This window comes from Erpetoichthys calabaricus, chromosome 4 (assembly GCF_900747795.2).
Source record: "Erpetoichthys calabaricus chromosome 4, fErpCal1.3, whole genome shotgun sequence".
Classification (NCBI taxonomy): domain Eukaryota; kingdom Metazoa; phylum Chordata; class Cladistia; order Polypteriformes; family Polypteridae; genus Erpetoichthys; species Erpetoichthys calabaricus.
Genome location: NC_041397.2, coordinates 174461546 through 174486951, shown reverse-complemented (window position 1 = coordinate 174486951; position 25406 = coordinate 174461546). Strand labels below are relative to the sequence as shown.

Genomic DNA, 25406 nt, shown 5'->3' with positions numbered 1-25406 from the left:
GCATTTTATCATGATATATTATAATATTATAATCTCAATATAATTCCAATTGTTTATTGAACTATCATAATGTAAATTTAGCATATTCTACATGGTGATTGCTCATCGTGGCTACAGTCATTGTAAGAGTAATCCCCTTTAAGAAGTACTTGGTGATTAATGACTGGGTTGTGAAGAATGTAGACTACGAAGGATTTAACCGGCTACTTTATTAACAGCAGAGTTTGAGAAACACTTGTAAATTAATGTTCAATCATGACATTGATTTTACAATGTTCTTAGTATTGTGATGATTTCAGGACACACAACCCTGTTATTGTATTTGTTACATTATGATATCATGTCTACCTGCCTTGCCTTTGTCATTGGTATTCAATTGATTAATTCTGTTTTAAATATTTTTATTAATTTCAGTGATCTGTTTGGATTGGTCACCTATCTGGACTGGGTTATGATAGTTGTAACAATATGCTCCTGTATTTCTATGTTGTTTGAGTCTCCATTTACAAGAGTTATGCATGTTCCTACTTTACAGGTAACTATGTTTTTTAAATGTATACTTTTTAATATACACATTCTTTGACATAAGCAATATTGTTACCAAATAATATTTTTTATCCTTTGTTCATTTTCATATTTATTCTGTAATATGTGTTTAAGATGTATATTTACATTTTTAAATATTTTAGCCAGTTATCAAATCTGGATAGTCAAAACATCAGTGCACTTAACAGAAAACTTAACTGCTGGTTTCAAATTTCAGTCCTGTAAAGCAGGGGTCCTGAAGTTCATTACTGGAGGACCTCAGTGGCTGCATGTTTTTGTTCCGATGCAGTTTCTTAATTAGAAACCAGTATGGCAGATAACAGTTTGTTATTTAATTATATTGCTTTTATTCTAACACATCAAGTCATTGTTGAAATTCTTGAATTTTTCTTTCTGTGAATATCAGACAGTTTTATGGCCATGATTAAATAAAAAAATGTAGTCCTTCACTTTTTCTCTTTCATTTCTTTCCAAATATTTTATTAAAATGTAATCTTTATGATGATCATAAACAGGTGTGAATGAATCCATAGTATTTAGTGAACTGTGAATTCCTTTGCACCTCATTGTTAATTAGAAGCTGGCTAAAAAAACATGAAATTATTAAAATGCAGCTATTTAAGACTAAAAGAAGACATTAAGAATTAGGAATCTTTAACAAGCACATTAACTAAAATGAGGCATAAAATATTGCTTGAGCAATAATTGGTTTGTAATCAAGAAACTGATTTGGAAAAAAATGTGCAGCCACTATGGCACTCCAGGACTGAACTTAAGGACCCCTGCTGTAAAGTATCTCACTGCAACTGTACTTTAAAGCTTCGGAAAGCAAGCTACAAGTTAAAAATCTATCATTCAGATAGTGCACATCAGATTTCTCTATTTAACATCCTACAGCCATGGGTTCTTTTATATATAAGGATAGATTATAGACAATAGTATGAAGTGAATAATTACTTTTTACACTGAGGCTTTGACCAGTTGTGGATTCTATACTCCACTTAGTGGAATTCTGGAACCTCCTACAGATTACCTTGCTTCCTCAACCACTAAGTACCCAAGTAATGTATTCTTCATAATCAAGAATGATATTTTACCAATATAATGTCTTCAACTTGCTTGTAACATTAAAGAATGAAAGTGTGACCAACATACACAATCTCTTTTCTTAAAAACCGTGCAATCTTTTTACCATGCATTTATGCCTAGTCCTATGCCTAGAGAATTAATCTCTATTTATTGGCAAAGAAAAATAATTCCACACCCTATTTGTGTGGACCTGATTTTAATCTGTCTACACCTCTTGATATACTTGGCTAGCAGAATTAAATAAATGTTGATATACAACACTAGACTAAGAAGCACAGAGAGTTTACATAACTTGTTGAATGTTATAGTTAGCATTTTGCCATGGTAAATGTGTCATTTGTTTCCAGTTAAAATGCGTTTACACCTTATTTTGATGTGGAATGAACAACTTAAACCTATTTAAATGTTAACTCCTTATACTGCAGGAGAGTCTTTATGGAAAATCTGTTGATCTTCTGACTGGCTTACAATTAATCAACCTGTCTCCGTAGATCATGAGAAAGTTTTACTGAATAACATTGCATTGATGTATTGACTTACTCTAAGTCAACACAATTATTGCTCATAGTAATAAGATTATTTCTAACAGTTTCATCATGTACTGAAATAAAGCCCCAAAGACTGGGCAAATTTTAACATGTTGTTTTTTGAAAAATAAGGCTATTATGTTCCAGAGTTGCAGCTAAGGCTTTGTGGCATCTATATTAGTGCAATATATATGCTACCTTACTGAGAAATAGACAATACTACTAACAAACAAAGTGTTCTTGGCTTGTTTGTGTAGTTAAAATCTACCAGTAAATCAAGTCTTCACAATTTGCACAAAATGCAAGTCATTCTAACAGCTTTTTCTTGTGGGAAAGCCTTATGAAGTAATCTAAACTTAGTTCAATAAATATAACTCTAAGATATATTTCATTTATTTTTCAGATTGCTGAATATGTTTTTGTCATTTTCATGAGCTTTGAGCTCAATTTAAAAATAATGGCAGATGGATTATTTTTTACCCCTACTGCTGTGATCAGAGACTTTGGAGGAGTTATGGACATCTTCATCTATCTTGTAAGAAATGATGTTAACATTTCTATAATGATTGCAATGTTAGATGCAGAGTCACCTAGCTTGTTTATCACTTATTCTTTCCAAATGTTAATTTGCAGTTTTTTATATAATATTACTGATTTTTAGGTGAATATAAATATTAAGAATTGGTAAGACATGCTTTACTAAATTTACTTTACTGTAGATTATATATATTTTCTGATACCCATCTAGATAGTATAGAAATAAAAAATGTATTTTTTGGTAAAAATATTGAAAAGAAAAAAGAAACATATCAAATAATTTTCACATTTCTAGAAGTCTGAAATTAAATTAACAACACCCCAATGAAGCACACCCACCATCCACACCCAGCACACCCTGTACAGGAGAACAATGTAGTCGACACATGGGGAGCCTGGGGAGAAGAATTTGTAATGACTAGAATAAAATAGAGAAGGGGAAAGATTTAATATGAGTAATCATATACAAAAACTTAACATTAACAATTGTTAACCACGTTGAATTAAATTAGTACAACAATTATAAGCATTATTAAAACTACTGTGTTGTTCATCATTGTGTTAATTTGATATTTCATTATTAATAGCAAAAAATACAAAAACAAGGCACTAAACTACAGTTAAAGCATATACAACATCAATTGGCTTCTGTTAAATAAAAGGCCATAGGGATCTAAATTTTGTACAGAAATTTGATATCAATTTCATGTAGCATCTTTTAGGGAGTGCACAATTGGAGAACACTTTATAAAATGCACAGTAATATAATGCCAACCTAAAAAGTGCTGCACTGTTTAAGATAAGATAATTAAATTCTGGAAGAAGTCTACAAATATCCAGATACAACTTATAAAAGAAGAAACTAAGTGAATCGACACAGGAGACAAAGTATTGTGTGGCTGGTGGAGAGGAAGCAGTCAGAAGCTGGAGAGATCTTGGCAATTCCTTTTAATCAAACAGAAAATAAAGAAGCAAAAATGGATTCTTAAATGCACGACTAAAAACACACCAAATTAAGGTCAGTCTTGCAGGCTTTCTCGTTTTCTCTGTCTCTGGTACATGTCCCTGGCTCTTAGTAGACTCAGGTCCAGGTTTGAATAAAGGCACCACCTTCACTACTGTTGCTTTATACAGCGGATCTGCCAAGCTGGAGCGGGACTTGTAACAGTCACAGATGGGCAGGAGTGCCCTCACTGTGCATCTTCTCTGCTCAGTGGAAAGAGGACAGGATGTATGAGGGGCCAAACAGACCATAGGATGCATACCCTCTCAACACAGTGTGGTATTGCTTACCTCAGTCAAGCTTGTCTGGGGACCACTGGACGTGCATGCAGATAACACAGAATCAGCATCAGTATCGTATGCAGAGAAGAATTAGCAATACAAAAAAGGGAAAAGAAAGTTGAGCTTACATGCTGCTTGAATGTTTCACCAATGGACCTTTATGGATAGACCCAGAGTGAGACTTCTATATAATGGGAAGTTCAAAGCAAAATTAGCAGTTGAAAAGTTGTGTAATAGTGCTTGGACAAAGTGTGAATGCTAATCATAGAAGCATTGCTTGTGTCTGAGAGATCGACATATGATGACAGGTGGACCGTTGAAAAGTTTCGTTTAATGGGTGACTGGCATGAAACTGAGTAAATTAAGGGAATGGATGCTGCTGATATTGAATAGTTTGTAATGTGTTAAGACTTTCAACAGGATGGACTTAAAAATTGAATTGCTGGGTTCAAATTGGAATGTAGTGAAGATGTGACAAAGTATTTCCATATCAAAGGAATAATGGTATGGTTGAATTATTAACATGTTTTGAATGCTGTTGTAAGCCACTAGGGGACATACTGCCACCCTAACCCCCGGACACAGACAGGTAGGACACAGGTTCACTCAACACCCATGTTTGTGTACAATTAAAAGTGCACAAGCCACCAACACCACACCAATATACAGTCCATTCTCTTTCTTGCCACCAGTCCATCCACCTCCATTCCTCCTCAGGCATTGTCTCCTTCCTCCTGACTCTGGCCCCTCAATGGAGTGAGGTGGCTCCTCTTATTCAGGTCCCGGGAGTGTTCCAGGTGGCTCATCACTATTACCAGGAATCACACCCAAGTGAGCTGGAGGTTCTCTACAGGGCTCTGCACCTCCCCCTGGTGGCCCCCACATAGCCCAACAGGGCTTCACCAAACTCCAGGTCCCCGACATGCCCTGCAGGAATCCATGGTGCCACAGCTGCCCAGGAGGGCTGCCCTCTAGTGTCCCAGGGGAGGTATTGCCTCATCAATGCCCTTCTCCCCTTGTCCTTCCGCCCTGCTTGTGTCCCGGCCAGGTAGTGGCCATGGCTGTCCATCACACTGTGCACTAATTGCAGCTGAAAAGTGATATTTGAACCTAGAGTGCTATTAAATATGACTATAGGACCGAAGTAAATGAAGAGTGCTGAAACTGGAATTGTACAAAATGCAGTTTGGTTGGCAAAGTGTTCACTTGTACTGTAGAATATTATCAGACATATATATACTGATACTGAGGCAAGTGATAAGCTCATGTATGGCTAAGCTTCATTGCTTTTGGTTATTGATATACAGTAAGAGCAGAATATGAGACTATGTTCTTAAGCCAAATTACAAACATCCAATTTACAAAAAATCACATATATGAAGAAGTCACTTAATACCCTTTCCCTTCTCATGAACTACAAAGTAGTTGCAAAGATCGAGGGCTAGATGTTTGAGCTGTGGCTTGGGGTTTGGAGCAGGACTGGATTTTTGGGGTACAGTAATCCCTCCTCGATCGCGGGAGTTGCGTTCCAGAACCCCCTGCCAAAGGTGAAAATCCGCGAAGTAAGAACCATATGATTATATGGTTATTTTTAGATATTTTAAGCCCTTATAAACTCTCCCACACTATTATAAACATTTCCTGCACAATTATACAGCATAAACCCTTTGTATTCTCTTAGATATTAGGTGAGATTCGTTGAAATGATGTATGTAAACACACTGTTTATATACAGTAAAACCTATATATTATTTTAAAGATATCGAGGGTCTCTGATATCACATATGTTACAGCCATTACGACAGACAGGCCACCAGCAATAAATACGTACAATGCAAGAAAAATTGTATACAGTAAAATGTGTGTACAGTGACACTAAACTATGTACATGTAATAAGTACTGTACGTAGAAAATTAATTATGGTTACTCACCAACAATGACACGACGACTTGTCCCGATAACGATGAGTTTAATTTTACTGCACAACAAAGGAGAGCTTACAGCTCTTCTAAAGGAGCCTCTTCAGGTGACTGTGTAGCACCGCCGTTGTTCTTCTTCCGGCTGTCTTCAATCCAAATCCCTAAAGCAGATTCCATCTGGACTACCACCTTATTACATCCACTTACAACTCGGTTTGCGCCCTGGTTGAAGGACACTGTGGCTGTAGATCTTATATGCTTTTCCTCCTTTTTAAATAAAAAGAATCATGGACTCATTGATACCGTAATGGCGTCCAACAGTGGTGTAGCTGTTCCCTGCCTTCAACATATCCAAAGCTTTTACATTTTCGGCAATCGTTAGCATCTTCCGTTTGCGCTTGGGCACAGCCCCTGAAGCAGTAGCAGGAGCAGATCTTTTTTGGAGCCATAACGAAGGGCTTGACTATGCACAAAGGTAAACAAAAAATAGCACAAAAGTTAACTCTTTACACAGCGAAACACGTTGATGCTGAATAAGCGAGTCAAGACTTCCTGGTTAACACAGCGGAATCAAATTCAGTGCTCCGTCGCTGAGCCAATCAGCACACAGGAACTTAACTGCGTGCTCTGATTGGGTAGCTTCTCAGCCATCCCCCAATAGCGTCCCTTGTATGAAATCAACTGGGCAAACCAACTGAGGATGCATGTACCAGAAGTAAAAAGACCCATTTTCCGCAGAAACCCGCGAAGCAGCGAAAAAGCCGCGTTATATATTTAGATATGCTTACATATAAAATCCGCGATAGAGTGAAGCAGCGAGGGATTACTGTAGTGCTGGATGTTGGTGATACTGAGTTCCAGTCTCAGTCACTCTCACAGCTGATATTGCGTTCCTGTAATATGGTTCAGCCATCTTGTCTTGTGTGTTACCCCATGTCTTCTTGCTTTTATGTTCAGAAAAAAACTGTGAAACTGTTGTAAAAATCCAAGAAAGATCCAAATGTCATCCCTTTGAATGTGAACCTTGAGTTGATAAAACTCAGGTTGACAATCTATTAAGCTGTATTTATTGAAATGAAAATATCTTATTAGGGTTTGTTTGATGACTGATATTATTAAACTAACTTTGTCAATTTGTAAATATTTTAGTGTTATTTGTGAAAAAAAATGTGTGTCACCTTTTAGGGCCAGAGTATATTTTGTTTCATTTAAATTAATGGCAACCATGTGTTTGCATTGAAAAAAATCACTTTATGAATAGGTTGTTAGGAACAGATTAACTTCACAAGTCCAGCATGCAATAGGTCTTCAGGATTTTCAGGAGATAATTGTCATATATAGTACAAAATGGCACTATATAATATATACCAGGGGTAGGCAACGTCGGTCCTGGAGTGCCACAGTATGTGCAGGTTTTTGTTCCAACCCAGTTCCTTAACGAGAACTCAATTATTGCTGATGAAGCACATATTGCTTAAGTGACATTTTAATGCTTCATTTTAGTGGTCTCGCTTGTTAAGGTTCTCCAACCTTAATTGCTTATTTCAATCTTAAACTGCTGCATTCAGTGTTTTAATTGCTCCTTATTAGCAATAAGATGTAAAACAGGGGTAGGCAATGTCGGTCCTGGTGAGCCGCAGTGGCTACAGGTTTTCATTCCAACCCAATTGCTTAATTAGAAACCAATCATTGCCAATCTCAGACCTTATTTAATTTTATGGCTTGTTAGTCTGTGCAATGTAAGGCTTTTATATCGTAGATTTTTTTCCTTTCCAAGGATATCATCCAAATGATTTGAAGCCTAAAACAGATCATTTTCAGTCTGTCACATTTTTCTATTAAGTGTTTTATTAAATCAAACCGTGCATGATGAACACACACAGATGTAATTGGAAAAAAGCTAGCTGGAGAACTGTTGGCTGCTTTGTCTTTTACATCTTATTGCTAATAAGGAGCAATTAAAACACTAAATGCAGCAGTTTAAGATTGAAATAAGCAATTAAGGTTGGAGAACCTTAACAAGCGAGACCACTAAAATGAAGCATTAAAATGTCAATTAAGCAATATGTGCTTCATCAGCAATAATTGAGTTCTCGTTAAGGAACTGGGTTGGAACAAAAACCTGCATATACTGCGGCTCTCCAGGACCGACATTGCCTACCCCTGATATATACTATGATAATCTGAAAAAGCTACTCAGAAATAGTTTATTAAAGATACTGAAAATTTCATAAATGTTACAATAGCCAAAGGCATCTTTAATATGGGGATAACTTTTTCAAACTTAAAGGCAGCATGAACTGTGTATGATTAAAGGATAGAATAATTGTTGGATCAATTTAAGGATTAACTTTGGAGCAAAAATTGTTGCTTTTCTTTATCCGTTTAATGTACTTAAATATTAATTTTTGGAGTACTTTTTTTCTTTTAAGTTTCATTTGTATTATTCCAGGTAAGCTTAATATTTCTTTGCTGGATGCCACCCAATGTACCTCCCAAATCAGGAGCCCAGCTGCTAATGATGCTTCGCTGCCTTAGACCACTCCGCATCTTTAAACTAGTTCCACAGATGCGAAAGGTTGTGAGAGAACTCTTCAGTGGATTTAAAGAAATATTTTTGGTAAGTTGTAAGCAGATTAAGCTTTAAGGCATGCAGAGTTCTCCTCTCATCAACACATTTGCAGAATGAGTAAACTATGAGAAATAAGTAAAATGGTAACATTTTTGTTTCCTTTCCTTTTTCACTGTTCCTCCTTTTGAGGAATAAAAACTTTGCTTAGTATTTTGTGAAATAACACAGAAAATCTGCACTATGGTTGGAAGGAAAGGGAGTTTTTTTTTTGTTTTTTTTTTAGTAAAGAAGCCTCTCTTCAGACAAAAAAATGATAAGATATGACAATGTAATAAGCATAAACTAACCCCCCTTTAAATTCATTTATGCTGAAAAGGCCACCTCCTTAACCACCCGAATAAGTAGGCAGTTATACCAAACAGCCAAAGTGATTTCTTCCTTGAGTCCTGCAGTTTTTCGTGGGTTTTAAGTTGCTGGGCTATTTTTACTTCAGCAATCTGGCAACACAAATTTTGAGATTTATCGAAAAGCACAGAAAGTCATTTTGAGATATTTTAAATTTTGTTTGAGATGCTGAAATTGATTTAGACTATTTAAACATAATCCAAAGTATGTTTTCTTTGGATATCTGACAATGTGTATTTAGTTTTTTATAAACATTTGGTCACTTTATTGCTAGCTGTATGACTCAGTTTTAGAGGTGTATCCTGCATCTTATAAGTGTAGAGTGTACAATTTTGTATTAACCTGTCTTTTTTATATAAATACAATATATCTGTGTAGTAGCTGACTTGAACAAGCCTGTCTTTAAACTGACAAAGGGTCTGTTTATGGCTGAAAGTTTAATTTCAGTTAACTTGTCCTAGATGGAATGGATTATCATGCTTGCAAAGAAAGCTTCTGTAGTAGAAACAGACTGTGCTGCAAGATTTGTGTGCCATCAGCTTACTTAGACGTTTTTTTGGGAATACATTTATGGGGGCCTCACTGCATTGTGGGATTTTCTCTGTATCCTAAGTGTGCATGTACTACTTCCCAATTTTACCCATGCTCCTTCATATATCAGACCTGTGTATTAGCAGGTGGGGATGGGCTTTACTCTGATATCAATATCTTTATCTATATCTATAAAACTGATGTTGCCTGTGAGGAAAGGCTCATGTTTTCTCAATATGCTTTTATGAGTTTGTGTATGAAAATACCACTGACGACGGGTAAAGCACTATGAATCATTTGTAAGTGAACCTCCTCAAAGAGATTTCAGTATGCTGTAGTTGATAAATAATCTTTTGCAGCATCTTTCCAGCTATATTTCATTAGTCTTGGCAGTGTTTTCTTTAGTAAAACAAACTAAGGGTATCAGAGGTCTTCTGAAATGAAAATAGATTTGACAGATAACACAGACTGTGGTAATTTACAGTTAACATTTCTTATTTTGAAGAATGTACTACTGCTGGTTCAGTGAAATAGTAAACATGTTAGCACTGCCCTATCTATAACAATATAATACACATTCCTTTTTTAACAGGTCTCAATTCTTTTGTTAACGTTAATGCTTGTGTTTGCAAGCTTTGGAGTCCAACTTTTCGCAGGGAAACTAGCCAAGTGCAATGATCCCCGTATAACTAAAAGGGTAAGAGATTCGATCTTTTTAATGTAACCTGGTAATATTGAATTAAAGTCTTAAAAATATTTAAAAGATGTTAAGTTTTGAATTTCCGGGCATTTTAAATTTTCTGGATAATAATTACAGAGCTCAAGTCTGATTTGGAGTGTTTTTGGTGTTAGACAATGGTAACTAATGTGTTAAATGTCCTCCTATTTTTTCTATTATTCTGTCTTTATTGTAATACCTTTTTTATGGAAATAAGTGGCTCATTGTTTTTTTTTTTTATGTGGCAGCTGTATTTTAGTAGCATATAGCCTTAAAGGAATACTCTGCCCAAATATGAATGGTTCATAGGAATGGCCAAGCAAAATGTTTAATCTCATGTTTTCACTGAGAAGAAGATGACAGAATTCCTGATAAAATAGTCTTAAATGGAGATCTAGTTTGTATAACTGCAAACAGTATCAAAGCACCCATAAAAAATCTCAAATTACTAATCAAAATTAAAGGTAGCCAGTCAGATGCTCACAACATTCCAAACGTGTAGTTTTCCTAAAATTTTGCTGCATAAACAATTTCTGGAATATCCTCTTGTGCATAGCACTGAAACGCACTCAAAATTTTGAACTTAAGACCCACCGTTCCAATTTGTTCATTGTCCAAGAGTCTTACCAGTAATAGCTCGTTCATTGGCTACCATGTCACTTTTTGTCATATCATCCATGAAGAATGTGGTCTGAGAGAGGTGGACAATTAGATATTAAAAGTTAAAAAAAATGTGTGAAAACATTTTCAGGGAGAAAGTACACTTCATATTTGTGCAAATCTGAGGTGCTTCAACAAGCACAAAGTTAATTCACAAGAGCAGTTTCACGAGCTGGCATGGGATAACCTTGAAGTACTGCAGGTATGGATTATTACTATTTACATAATTGTTAAGAGAGACCAAACCATTTTTCTGTGGAGAATTATCATACTGGGCCCAGAGGAGCCAAATCAGTATATCTGAAACATACAGCTGTACCAGTAACTTTTCTACAACGTGACATCAATGCCAGTGAAACAGGCACCAATGAATGATTGGGGATTCTTCTGTTTAAAGGCTAAGTCTTGTTGAAACATACTTTGCTAATAGAGCAAAGAGCATCAAGTGTAGATAGACTACATTGGCAAAGTTGTGAAATGCAGGCTTGTTTTAGTTGACTTCAATCAGTGTTTACCTCTGAGGTCATTAAGATAAACTTGTATTCTGTAAGATGGAGAAGACGGAGGTAACAGGTGCAGCAACTTGAATAAATATAGGAAGGATTCCAGTGAGAAAGGCTCAGAGGATGAGAGAAAGAGTATGTGGTTCTTTGTATGGGAGTGGATGAATAAGGAGAGGAAGTTAGGTAAAGTAATCTCATTTAAAGGAATAGTAAAAATTATACTTTTTTATGTGTCACTTACCTCATGCAATTTGCATTGGTAGTTTAGAGAAGTTTTTAATGGAGGTAACAACATTTCTGATGTAACAGGTGTCTATGTTGATCCATGCTGGTGTGGATGCTAGGGGTCACTGTTGCCCCTTAAACCCAACAGACAAACATGCAGGACACAGGGTGAAAGCACCAAGAAGTATTTTTATTTCCTTTCCTTCTTATACAGTGCCCTCCAAGCACCACAGCCACATTAAACAGGTAAATAATCCAATCCTAACACAAATCTTATCTCTCATTTTCTCCTCTGCATCTTCCAGCAAGCTTCATCCACCCCCACCCGACTCTGGCTTGCCTGCTGAGTTCACAACAGTCCTTTATTTAGTGTCCAACCCAGAAGTGCTTCTGTTCTTCCATCCACATGACTTGACAACACTTCCGGGTCAGATGGAGAATTAAAGTTTTTTAATCAGCCCAGAAGTACTTCTGGGCTTGTTTTCCCATGACCTGCTAGTACTTCTGGGCTAAGCGAGAACCTTGTCCCCCAATGACCTTCCACAGCACCCCCTGGTGGCACCCACGGCACCCAACATGGCTGAGATACTGAACTCCAAGTCCCAGGATGCCCTGTGGGAATCCGGGGCACCGCTACACTCCAGGGGAGCTTCCGTCTAGCGTCTTGGGGGAGACAATGTCCTAAGAAATCTGCCTTTCCCTGTCCTTCCATATCAGGGGTGTCCTGGCTGGGTTGAGTTGCCGGCCGTCTCTTACAATGGACAACAGAAATCAATATCATGGATGGGTATTAGAAATGTTGGATAACTTTGTTCCTTGAATAAAAAAAACAAAATTTTTAAAAACTGTATCGTATTTTTACTGAGGTTCTCTTTAATAATAATAATAATCCATCCATCCATCCATTATCCAACCCGCTAAATCCGAATACAGGGTCACGGGGGTCTGCTGGAGCCAATCCCAGCCAACACAGGGCACAAGGCAGGGAACCAATCCTGGGCAGGGTGCCAACCCACTGCAGGACACACACAAACACACCCACACACCAAGCACACACTAGGGCCAATTTAGAATCGCCAATCCACCTAACCTGCATGTCTTTGGACTGTGGGAGGAAACCGGAGCGCCCGGAGGAAACCCACGCAGACACGGGGAGAACATGCAAACTCCACGCAGGGAGGACCCGGGAAGCGAACCCAGGTCCCCAGGTCTCCCAACTGCGAGGCAGCAGCGCTACCCACTGCGCCACCGTGCCGCCCAATAATAATAATAATACATTTTATTTATATAGCGCCTTTCCCATGCTCAAGGCACTTACAGAATATAATAAAGAACATCTAAGGCACATTCATTGTGTAAAATATGCAAAAACACAGGATATTAAGAAGGGTATAAATATACTTTTACAACACTGTACAACATATGACATGTTGGAGGTTTTTATGGGTTATGAACAAACTAAGTACCCTAAATGGACAGTAACATCTATTAAAGTACCAAAAGCACATGGGGTGCTAAAAATGTATAGTAGTTATATAAAGATGTGACATTTGGGTAATTTTTTACTTGTTGTAAAGTTAATGCACTTTAAAAGCCTCCACATTTATGAGCTGAAAAAATTACATTTATGATTTTTTTATGGGTTGTGTACAAACAAATGACCCTAAATGCAATGGAAAATCTAACAAAATCAATCCTGGGTTAAAACCAACTCAAAATGTATGGGAAGAGAATATGTTTTTAGAGCTGTACAAATTACAGGATGTTTATTTAGTGAACAGCTTGCATTTAGACTGCTTTTATTCATTTTAAACAGAAACAGGGGTCCAATTTAACCTGAGGACATTGTAAGTGTTAAGGGTTGATATGTAAGAATCAAGCAAACACCCTGTACTTCATTTTTGAGTATTACCTCTTTACTTAAGATCTACCAAAATTCTTTTCTGAATTACATCTGTAGCTTCTGACACCCTGCACTACCCTTCCTATTTCAATATTTTAACACAGTATTCAATTTTCAGTACTTTCAAATATATTGCATTCTGCCTGAAAGCCATTTAGTAAATACTACACAGTAGCATAATAATTTTTAGTACAGTCAGCACAGCCTGAGCTCATCATAGATAACTCTTATTTTTTTATTTCAATATTAATGCCATTAGTTAAATGTTATTTATTGCTTTACATTAATATAGTATCAAATAACAGCCTGTCACTTACAGATTAAATATTTATATATATTTTGTATTTTAGGAAGACTGCCATGGTATTTTTCGAATTAATGTAAGTGTGTCAAAAAATCTGAATCTGAAATTAAAAACTGAAGAAAAGAAGCCAGGATTTTGGGTTCCACGGGTTTGGTAAGTTCTGTAATGAAATTGCCATATATTCATTTGCCTGTCTTAAATGCTTTTTTCTATTGTATATCTACAGTATATATACAAAATGATGAGGGTTTGTCTGTCTGTAATGAAGAAACCCACACTTTCCGCCTTTAAATCTAGATTTTGGTGTCAGTCGACATCTTATGTTGTGACACATGCACCATGGCCAATGACTTGGACTCATCATGGGATGGCAGAACTGAAATTCAGCTTTAAGTCCCCCTCATGACTTGCAAAGATGCAGCAGCGTGCCTGACCTCACAGGATATACACGGCCGTGCACCCCCCTGAGCTTCTTCATGCCTACCTGACACTTCAAGTACAGCCAACTGATCACATCACTGGTCTGACACGAATTGGGCTTCAAGTCTCTCTCATGGCATGCACAGCTGCGTGCCCTGGTGTTCCAGTAGACACAAAGCTAACACTGCAAGTACGGCCGACTGATCACAGCACTGATCTGCTACACACACAATCCCTGAATTACACTTGTAGCTCACAGCGGGTGCAAATTTAAGCCTTTGACATGACATTCACGTCTCCTTCAGCACCAACAGGCAAGCAAACATGGCTGGAGTCCTCTGCTTAAAAGAATAAATGAGAAAACCTTAGCAACTGTTCAATTATTTTTTGTATCATTGGCAAGACTTCAGCCTTATTCATAGTTCAGACTTTTTCAACAGTATGTGATTGACTCCTACATCTAAGTGAAAGGAAATAGGCTAAACTGGTTATGACAACATTTAAAAGCCACTTTTGTATTAAAAAATAGAGGACTTATTGACCATACAACAACAGCAGCTACAAACAACATAACTGGAAATGTGTTCATTTTAGCTTCAGACTTTATCAAGTCTCTGCAAAATATGTAATAAACCTCTCAAATCCCTTTTATCTTAGGGCTGAAGGCCCATGTGGCCTGCTAGTTTTTTATATTTTTTGACCAAATTAAAATACATCATGTTGAAAATATCATGGCATAAGCTTTATATCCATCCATCCATCCATTTTCCAACCCGCTGAATCCGAACACAGGGTCACGGGGGTCTGCTGGAGCCAATCCCAGCCAACACAGGGCACAAGGCAGGAACCAATCCCGGGCAGGGTGCCAACCCACCGCAGGACACACACACAAACACCAAGCACACACTAGGGCCAATTTAGAATCGCCAATCCACCTAACCTGCATGTCTTTGGACTGTGGGAGGAAACCGGAGCGCCCGAAGGAAACCAACACAGACACGGGGAGAACATGCAAACTCCACGCAGGGAGGACCCGGGAAGCAAACCCAGGTCCCCAGGTCTCCCAACTGCGAGGCAGCAGCGCTACCCACTGCGCCACTGTGCCACCCACAAAATACCTCAAATGTTCTTTTTTTCATTTTGCAAGAGCAGTAGCTCTGTTCTGAAATCTTTCTGGTCCCTCAAGCTCCTCAACTTTTTTAAAGACAATGATCCATGAAATCCTCTTTGTACAATCATTCTGATTAATTTGGTCAATACACTAATCTCATTAAAATACGTATGTAAGAATGTAGATATGGATCGACCAACATAAACAGTAAAAAGTATTGTCCTAAGACTTAGCTCCAGTTTTACCACTTTAGCTTTTGAAATGGTCATTTCTTCAGTATTACAATTACTTTTTCTCTAACTTATAAGGAAGAAGTTCAGGTACTTAAACTCTCCACCTACAGCAACTGCTCTTGTAATACCAGCAGAGAACAAGTCACTTTTTCTAAGCGAGAGAAAAGCCTTAATCTCGGAACTGAAATTGCATGCTCATTCTCATCTCTACAAAAACAAAACGCATCCACTTTAAGCAGAGTTGATTTAATGCAAAATACACCAAAAGAACTTTTGCTGTGCAAATGTTAAGCCCAAAAGGAATACACAAAGCTTTTTTCCTTAAGAAAATATATTATGTATGAGAGTAAGCCTACTGCAAATGGGTAGGAAGATATCCCTGAATAGGAAAAGAGCTGTTCGGTTCTCCAATTAAGATGGAATCATCTTTGCCTTTCGAGGATCTGTGTATTGGCTATTCACTAATTCATCAAACCTGTTTTTCAACCTCTCAACAATATACCCCGTCAAAGAATTTATACATTTCTAAAAAAGAGCAGGGTCAATATCCAGAATGCCATTTCTAAGTCAAATGGCTGCCCAGAACCCCTTCGAGACCACCCAAATGTATTGTCCTTCACCTTTACTTACTCCTCTCATACCTTTGGTTGGAGCAGTACCATCACCTATCATCTGAAAAAGATGTCACCTTCTTGGCCTTCTGGTTTCTCTCATTCAAGTTCAAAGACAGTCCTGCTATTATTACATGGAAGGCATCAGTCTTAAATCTGACAGCTTCTATCCCCATAGGTGTCCACCAGTAAATATTAGAAGATTGCTGTCATAGGCACTGATAATCCTTTTGTCACAGCTACTTAAAACTTATCCCATAATCAGATGGGTTTAGACTGCATACCCCTGATGTCTCCAGAAATGAGAATTAGACCCACCTGAGCATATGTAAATTCCTAACAGTTATTAAGATACTGTTTACCTGATTGTGTGTGTGTGTGTGTGTGGATGTTCTGCAACAGAATAGTGTCCCATCCAGTTTGGTTCCTGTCTTATGAAAAATGCTACAGGGATAATCTCTGATAAGTTTTTACCAAAAAGGAAAGGCAAATGGTCAAAAACCTAGTCACAAATTAATTGAATTAAAGATAAAATAAAATGAACAAACTCAAAGAAAAAAAATATAATATTTTTATATTGCTGGTGTTAAATTAGGGCAAAGTGACTAGTGATTAGGACTAAGTTCGACTCCCGACCCGGTTGTTGACAGTGGGGACATTCTCCTACATCATTTGTGTGTTTTTTGTTTGAGTATTCTGCTTTTCTTTCTACATTCAAGAAACATGTTGTCATGTACCCCAAGCATGGGCTGGCATTGTGGCTGGGGTGGTTCAAGGGTTTCTTACCTGGCTGGGAGACCAGTATTATGGAAGGACAGGGGGAGACCACTCATATGGGCTTCTCCGATACAATACAGACTACGGTGTACAGGGTAGGAATTGCAGTCCCATGAGACAACCCTGATGGGTTCCATGTGCTCCCAGGGGGAGATGTAGGGACAGACTGCTCCTACTTTAAGGAATTTCTGCCTTACCCAGAAGTGATTCCAACTTGAAGCGCTGTAACACCAGAAGGACTCCTGGGTCTGGCATTAAAAGGGTCAGATGCCTTAGCTCAGTGGTTAGACTCGGAAGGCAGAGCATGGAGGAGTGGAAGGAGAAGAAGAAAGTGAGAGAGAGAGAAGGAAATTGTGTTTGGGTGCTTTTGTAAGTAATACAAAGAAGTCTTGTTGAAGGTATTTTCATATATAACATAAATATTATTTGAACGCGGGACTTCTGTTAGTGTTGGTGTGTTTGAGGGCTTGGGAGCTCAGTGGCACCCCCACACGTCACAATATGTATGAGGCCAATGAGCAACCTTACGTTGACCGTATGAGTAAGTGTGCATGAGGGCAATGGCCTAGCTGCAGTACCCTATGATAGTAAACTGGGAAGAACTTGTTTACAAATTAAGTGTATATTTGGAAACAAATGTTAATTTGAGATTAAGTTTTAATTTACCTCTGATAATTTTGCTTTGTGTATTAATATTTTTTCACATCAAATACATTTTGTAAATACTAATTATTGTTGTTTAAACCTGCATACCTACTAGTCAAAACAGCTTGGAACTTTCTAATAGTAAAGTGTAAATCTAAAAGTGCTGAGAATTTTATCCACTAAAATAAAAATACTTGGGGCATAAAGTATTATCAGTCACATTTTTTTAGTTTTCAGTGAAAGAGTTAAGTGGTTTGTACAATGCTGGTCTGCTGAGATGTGAAAAGCAAGGTCTTGCTTACATGATTCATTGTGGGGCTGACGCGCTCACGGTCAAAGCCAGTGTGACTAGACAGGATACTAAATTTTCGAACTGCTGCTTCTCTGTTAAGTAATTTCTTTAAATCAGTAAGCATGCATAATCTATCATAAATTATTAATATGTCTGATTTATTTTCCTCAAAAGCTATCTAATGTAAAAACACTGATCTAGTTTGAGGTGTTATGTGACACAGAAAACAACTGAACTATGCAAAGATGCCGCATATTTAGGCAGTCCTGAAGGAGATGCATATACTGTAATTAAGCATGATCTATTCAGTGCCAAGATTGTTCACAATTGTGCTCCTGCTGTGTAAAAACTAGGCTTTTTTATATTCCAAACCTATAAATATTTTACAGATTTAATTCCCCATTGTTCATTATTATTATTATTTAGCTTATCTTGAAGCCAATTAAAATCTTGATGATTGTTGCATTTTTCCCTTATAATTGGGCATTTGAATTTTTTGTGTTGAACACATTTTCCTTTTTAAAGTGTCTTTACTTTCAAAATACTGCAAATTGGCTGACCCTTTATCCTGGTCCTTATTTGATTTAGCATTTCTCCTCAATTTTCTATCTCCTTCATCTGTTCAAATCAGTTGCTTGGTAGTCTAAGTATTGTCTGTGCTCTGAACATAAGGCTGAAAAAGACAGACCTCTGTCTTTAGTGCTGTTGGAAAATATGAGCTGTGCTGTTGCAAAATGCTGATGTGTCAAAAGTGGAGGATTTTGATGGGAAAGCAGGTGGCATTTTTCTGCCAAGTGTTAACTTTAGTGTTATATATGTGTATAAATATCAAAATGTCATTTAGTCTGTGTTCTATAAGCAAATAAAGAATTACTCAACTGTGAAGTAAATATCAGATCTGAACTGTTGCAAATCAGTAGGCTTGGAATAATAATAGACTTTTACTTGATTAGAATGGCTTATCTTTACCTGATTACATTTTGCCTAAAGTTGCCTCAAAAGCTTGCATATTGTAATCTTTCTAGTTAGCCAATAAAAGGTGTTATTTTGCTTGACTTCTCACTGCATTCATAATGGCTAACATGGTACCACACCCTAGTAATCTTTTTAGTTAGCCAATAAAAGGTGTCATTTTGCTTGACTTCTCCTGACAAATCACAAAATAAACCATGACATCTTACAGTTTTCATTTGGAACTCAAAATTTCAGTACGTACCATTTGGTAAGTTATGTGAAATTTATAGCATCTTATTAACAAGGTGATAGATGACAAGTTGAAATAAAAAGTTGATTTATATACTTTGATCTTCACATCTTCACATAGTTTGACTGTGAAAGTGTGAAACAGGAAAAGTACACAGTCACATTAGATAAACAATAAACAATTAACATGGCCTAGATGATTCACTCAGAAACATCCAGAAGTAAATCTAACATCCATTGCTTTTTTAAGCTATTCAGACCATGAACAATTTACTGGATTATAAATAACTAGCTGTGCTACCCTTTTAAGACAGGTCGAAATCTAAGTGATAAAAGGAAACCTCAGCATTAACATTTGCAGTGCACCATCTATTGGAATGTAATTTGTAATGCATTTGGTGTTAAAATGCATTACATATGGCGCATCACAAACATTTCATTTCATTTTCTAACCAGACCAGCTAGCATAGGGTGCAGGACAAGAACAACACCAGGGGCACCACACAATCTCAGGACGAACACACACAGACACAAACCCACATACCATGGCCAGTTTAGTATCACAAATTCATCTAATCCACATGTCTGGAGCACCCAGAATAAATCCATGCAGACAGAGCAAACATGTAAACTCCATGCAGAGAGGACCCTGGACTCCTTTCTGCAAGGTAGCATCGCTTCCACTGTGCCACACTATCACAAACATTTGTAGTAATAAAATGCATTACTTCAAATGTTTGTGATGCACCATCTGTTGGAATGACAAATGCAATGCATATGTCTGTGTTGTATGCCATTTGGTATGGGATTTGTAAAAGCAATGTTAATGTTTGTGCTGTGCCACATGTTGTAATGACAAATGCAATGCATTTTATTATTACAAATGTACGTGATGCGCTATCTGTTGGAATGATAGAGACACAGCAACCAGACAGACACAGAAACATACAGACATTTGTCCTCTTAGTAGGTTGAATACTTGCAAGTCTTGTCCGATCTTGCAGGCTCACATGCTCAAATGTGTTATTTGTCTGTAGATATCTTTGACAAAGCCAACAACTGAAACAAGTACTTTCTGCAGGATGCATACACCCAATGCTTATTTTAGGTTGAATTTCTTTTTTGCCTCAATAAAAATTTTAAGACTTCTTTGTAAGGTGTTTTCTGGCTGGTTTGGATGAACTCTTGACCTTTCCTATATATTGAGTTTCTCCAGATCAATGAAGTTTCTAGGATTGTGCATAGTGTCAGCACATCCATATGACATTCCTAGCATCTTCTCTTATCTCTTGATGTTACTTTTCATAATTCTCTATCCTTTCTGAAAGCTATGTTTACACCATCACTAACATACAGTACAGTGAGAACTCAGACACTGAGTGGGACAGGTGTTTAATCCCATCATAGGGTTAATTTAGAGGTTTCTGCGGAACTAAATCTGTAGACAGGTGAGGTCCAGTTTTGCTCCAGTGCCGCTGTTCTGCAGTGACTCCTAGGAATTAAGGAATTAAACACCTGAAGCCTTTTTTCCTTAAAAGTGTTTTTCCGGGTCCTAAATAGTCTGCTAGACCTCTTGGATACCCTCTAGCTCTAGAATACTTTTGCAGTTTCACTTGCTGGTCCCAGTCCACTAAAATCTTTTTCTTAGTGAGATGTTTTTGTCCCAAACAATCAGAGCAAGCTAAACTGCTGAGATGAGTAGGCAAGGATCCCAAAAAATCTAAAGTTTTAAATGTATAGTTGAACTTTTGGCCAACTACTTTTCATGTTGGTAGCCAGGAAACTAGACAGTCAGTTTTGAAAGCAACTAGACAAGTAGGTAGGTTTTTATTACAATAAAAGCAAGCAACAAAAATTTACATATTTACCCACATCATAGATAGAGGAAATTGCTGTAGTACCAATTATGTATTTTTCAGTTATTGCATTTTGCTATTTTTTCATTTAGATTCATGTTTATTTCTTTTTCTGCCCACAGTAGTCCACATGTAGCTTCATTAGCCCTTTAAACGCTTTCAGTATAACATTGCTTGATTTATGTTCAACAATATACTTTGACAATGTCACCTAACACATTATTTGCCTTTTAATTGGCCAAAGAGTCAGTAAGAGGAAGTTTGTGTCCAGCTTCTTTGTGTGAGGATATTAAATGAAGAGCGGCAGAGCCCTGACTGATTTTTCACTGCTGACAGTTCTGTAGTAGAAAGGTCTCCATAAAAAATTCTTCCAAAAACTGCAATCATGTATGATTTAAAAAGACTTAATAGGCCCAGGCTGTGAGTCATTGTTGCTTTCAGCGTTATTTCTGTATGTCACTGTGGTTTGAAATTAAATGTGCCTACTGCATGGCACATGCATAACGCCCAAGTTGTGCCTGGGGTACAGTTGACATTTTGCTGATCACAGTTTTTTCAACCAGTAATTTTTTGCTCGTCTATGAAAGTAATTTACTTTATGGTACAGTTGTCATTTGTTATGTCATTAGCCATAAGGGTGACCCCCACATACACAATCAATGACAAAATATAAAGCAATTCTACTTTTGAATGGATGTGGGACAATACAGGATTGAAATCCAATAAAAAAGCTGTGTTGGAAGAAAAATGTTCAAGTATAAATTTAAACTATAAAGTTCAGATTCACAGGACAAGGAAGGATGCCACTCCTGATAGACCTGTTCCAAATTTTAAATACTTAGGTTTCACCAAAAGCTACAATAAAACCTAAGGAAATTTAAAAATTTTGAATGAATGCTGACATAGTCACTGTTTGGTTCAAAAGTGGATGTATAATCAGAATTGAAAAATAACTGTTTGATAATTGTAATTTGTGACCCTAAAGCAGCTGATGTGAGGACAGTTCTTTCAGGCAGGGATTTTGGTTGATTAAAGCAGGCATTGACCCATCACCTCAGGCCTGACCCATCACTTTCAGGCAGAGGCCATGAGTGATTAGAGCAGATGCACTGTGCACAGATAGAAATAAAGATGCTATTTGCTCCTTAGAAGAGCACAGGTCATATGTAACATAGCTTAGATGTAAGTTAGCCATAACTGGCAAGTTTCATAAAAGGCTCACTGAAAATGCAAAATGTGTCAGTATTTAAAATTGTGAGGGACCTTCTAAAAGCCAGAAGCTGTCTGCAAGAAGAATGCCTCCTTCACTTTGTCAAACCAAATGCACATTCATCAACATTCCATACTGAAGAAACGATCACAAGACCGAGGGGATGTATGAAGCAGATGGTAGCCCTTGAATTTCCTGGAGCCTCACCCGACAGATGGGTGGGGGGTGCATGCCCGAACCTCCTTCCCCAGAGCAGGTAAGGGGTTTGGAAGAATGTTCAGGAGTTTCCTGCTGGTAAATTAATGGAGGTGGGGCTGGCTGGCCGGCCAAGCAAAGGGCCTTCCTGAACCGCTAGGACATCCATCTGAGCCGGTGCAGTAGATGCACAGACTTAATGGCTCACGATCGACAGACAGGGAAAAGCAAAGCCCAATCCAACTGCCGGCCATAACAAATAACTGTGCTTTTATCATATGAGAGCTCGAAAGGGTGCTCCAGCTCAGATGGGATAATTTACAGGTGATCAACCTAAAAAGAAGGTGATCAAGGGTCTGGAGAGGACTGCCGAGGTCTGGCTGAAGACAGTGTAGGACATTCTATGGAAGCTTGGTGCAGGACTCTCCACCCAGGTAGATCTGGCGGTACAGGTGAGTGTTTCCTGTACCATACATAAAAAGAGAACACCGGGATTCTGGACTGACCGCCTGGTGGTGGGGGAGAAAGACCAATGGCAAGATGAGATAAAGTGGCTTGTTGTTGCCAGTGGCTAGGCTGTCCAGCCCCCCACCAAACCGGCAGCAGTTGCACACAAGTTGAAACGGGTGCAGACAACACGGGGGTCTCTTTTTATCTCATTGAGAGACTCAGACTACCACTGGACCACAGAGAAGGAAGGAGACCCACAAGAGAAAGACTGGGTCTCCAGACATGTAGCATGTGAGCTCACTTGCACCAGAGGGCCTCTGCTAATGTGTAGAGACAAATCTTCCTCAGCTGGGCATGAGGCAGAGCAGGAGTTCCATCCTGCTTTCGATCTGACAGATCATGGATGCCAAGAGGGGGATAGTGATACTATGAGTGTTGTTGACTGAGACATGGCAGGAGGCATTTACAGAACAGGTAGACACCAGGAGACGGCATCGGCACAGTGTCTCCCCGTCACTCCCTTGTTTGCATCTTTCAGGGCATAGCCGTGGACTGGCTAACATCGACAACCCCTTCCAGGAGGAAGACAGCCCTTGTGGGACGGGACACTTCACCCCACAAGGCTCTGCAGAGGGAGGGACTGTGTGGTGGATGGCTGCCCTCTTACTCAGCTGGGACACCAGTGTACTGGAAGACTGTGGGAGTGAGCTTGCATAGAGCATTATCCCCAGAACGCTAGATGGCTTAATGGGAGATAAAGTCCTGCTACTCAGCCCTGCAGGGTGCTGTTGGTGTCACTAGGGGGTTCTGCAGGGATTGGGTAGCCCTACATTGTCGGGCTGCCACCTCACCCAGAAGTGCTTCTGGACCATGCTGACAGGTGACACATAAAAGAAGCCCACTGCTGCAGATCCAGGGCCAGAGTCGGGAGGAAGGTGATGAAGTTTGCTGGAGGAGCGGGGAGGGCAGAGTGGGAGAGAGAGAAAAAGAAAAGAAGAAGAAACAATGACATTGTGTGTACTGAATTTTGCATTGGAACTGTGTTTGTGCTGTGGGAAACTCTTTGGGAAGAGTTTCACATGAAACAATAAAAGCTGTGGGTTGTGCTGGACTTGTGCCTGTGCAGTCTATGTTGGGTTAGGGGAGCTGGAGCACCCCCTGCAGGACAAAGCACACATATATTCTCTTCTTTCCCTCACAATGCCAAGAAACCACCCAGTGAGGGCACTTAGCCCTGCTCCTTCCAGTCCAACCACCATAAAACCTGGGCATCCTAGAAGGAGCTGTCTTTGGCCCGAGAGAAGCCACAAGACAGAGCTCTGAGAATCGAGACTAGCCGTATTGATTTCAAAGCCCCCAGTCCAGGGAGAAGCACAATGATGCAACTTTTTTGTTTTGTTTACCGTTATATTGCAGTTGTCATAGGGTCAATGAAAGGGACTATCCGGTTACTGTGTCAAACTTAATATATAATCTTTTTGTAATTTATTCCTCTTGTCTGATTATTTCAGTCATGGTTACTGAAGGGGTATATATGCAGGTTCAAGTATGTCCTACATTTCTATAAAGAACACCGTTCCAGGTAGCTAGTGCCCCCCTGTTGGAGAGAATGTGATATGCTGATGTATTTGTGTTACTTTGTCAGTGGTGCAATGATTAGCACTACAGATTTTAATATCTTTGTTGCTCCATGTAATGGTTGTAGGTTCTTCCTGTGTTCACATCTGTTTCCTTCTAAATGTCTTAAACTAGAAAAGGTGTAATTTATGGAACCAGTGGGACTAGGATGCAAGGAGAGATAAGGCTTGAAAAATATGGTCTATTATGTTTCTCAGACTATTGTTTAGTGTTGTGTTTGTTGATTTAGTGTAAATACTGAGAATGGAAATTGTTTATTCAATATCATAAAATCTTCTTACAATGTATGCAGAATGTGAGGAATGAGTGAATTTAAATTAGAACAAAAACTTGACTGTCTCTCACAATTTTGTGGAAGAATTTTCTTCTATACAATTGTTTCTACCAAGAGATATTTGTGGTTCTGTTATTTGTTTCAGGTCCTGTCACAATATCTCAATACAATGTAAGTTCCTACTTTGACTGAGCTATAGTAAACTTTGAAATTACTTTTTCTTCAGTGATACTGGCATATATTTACTTTTGTATTACATTGCTGCCCAGCTGTGATGGACTGATGGGCTAAGGGTCTTTTAAAAAAAATCATCTAACAGACATCATAATTCAACGTTTCTATAATGATGGCAAGACATTTTGGTTCTGGTGCCGCAAAGCATTTCTGGCTGATACTAGCTCCCTCATGCTTATATGTTGGCATATGGTTATTCTCATAGAATGAAGTTTCATTTGAACCAGAAAGTTCCACTTTGGACTTATGTCAAGAGATTATTGTTGCATGAACACCTGCATAAAGGGATCATTTTCCTGCAGATCATCTAATGAGGTCTACCTAATTTTCTGCATGAAATGTCCTGACACTGCACTCTTTTTGGGAGAAACTGGACAAACACTCTGCCAGAGAATGAATTTACACAGGTTCCACATTAAACGTGGCAACACAGATGTTCCTGTAGCGGCTCACTTCAACAGCCATGGCCACCGTGAGAGGGACTTTAAAGTCACAGTGCTTATGGGCGACTTCAGAACACAGCAAGAGAGAAA

General features: G+C 38.3%; 1 protein-coding gene across 1 annotated transcript in view; it reads left to right on the top strand.

Moving 5' to 3' along the window:
- The window catches only part of nalcn (sodium leak channel, non-selective), an 898297-nt gene that overhangs the window by 778422 nt on the left and 94469 nt on the right, over nucleotides 1-25406 (top strand). Inside the window, exons 25-29 of the mRNA XM_051926631.1 lie at nucleotides 415-535; nucleotides 2566-2697; nucleotides 8356-8523; nucleotides 10004-10108; nucleotides 13771-13877. Of these exons, the coding sequence (XP_051782591.1) occupies nucleotides 415-535; nucleotides 2566-2697; nucleotides 8356-8523; nucleotides 10004-10108; nucleotides 13771-13877 (633 nt within the window). The remainder of the gene's footprint in view (nucleotides 1-414; nucleotides 536-2565; nucleotides 2698-8355; nucleotides 8524-10003; nucleotides 10109-13770; nucleotides 13878-25406) is intronic.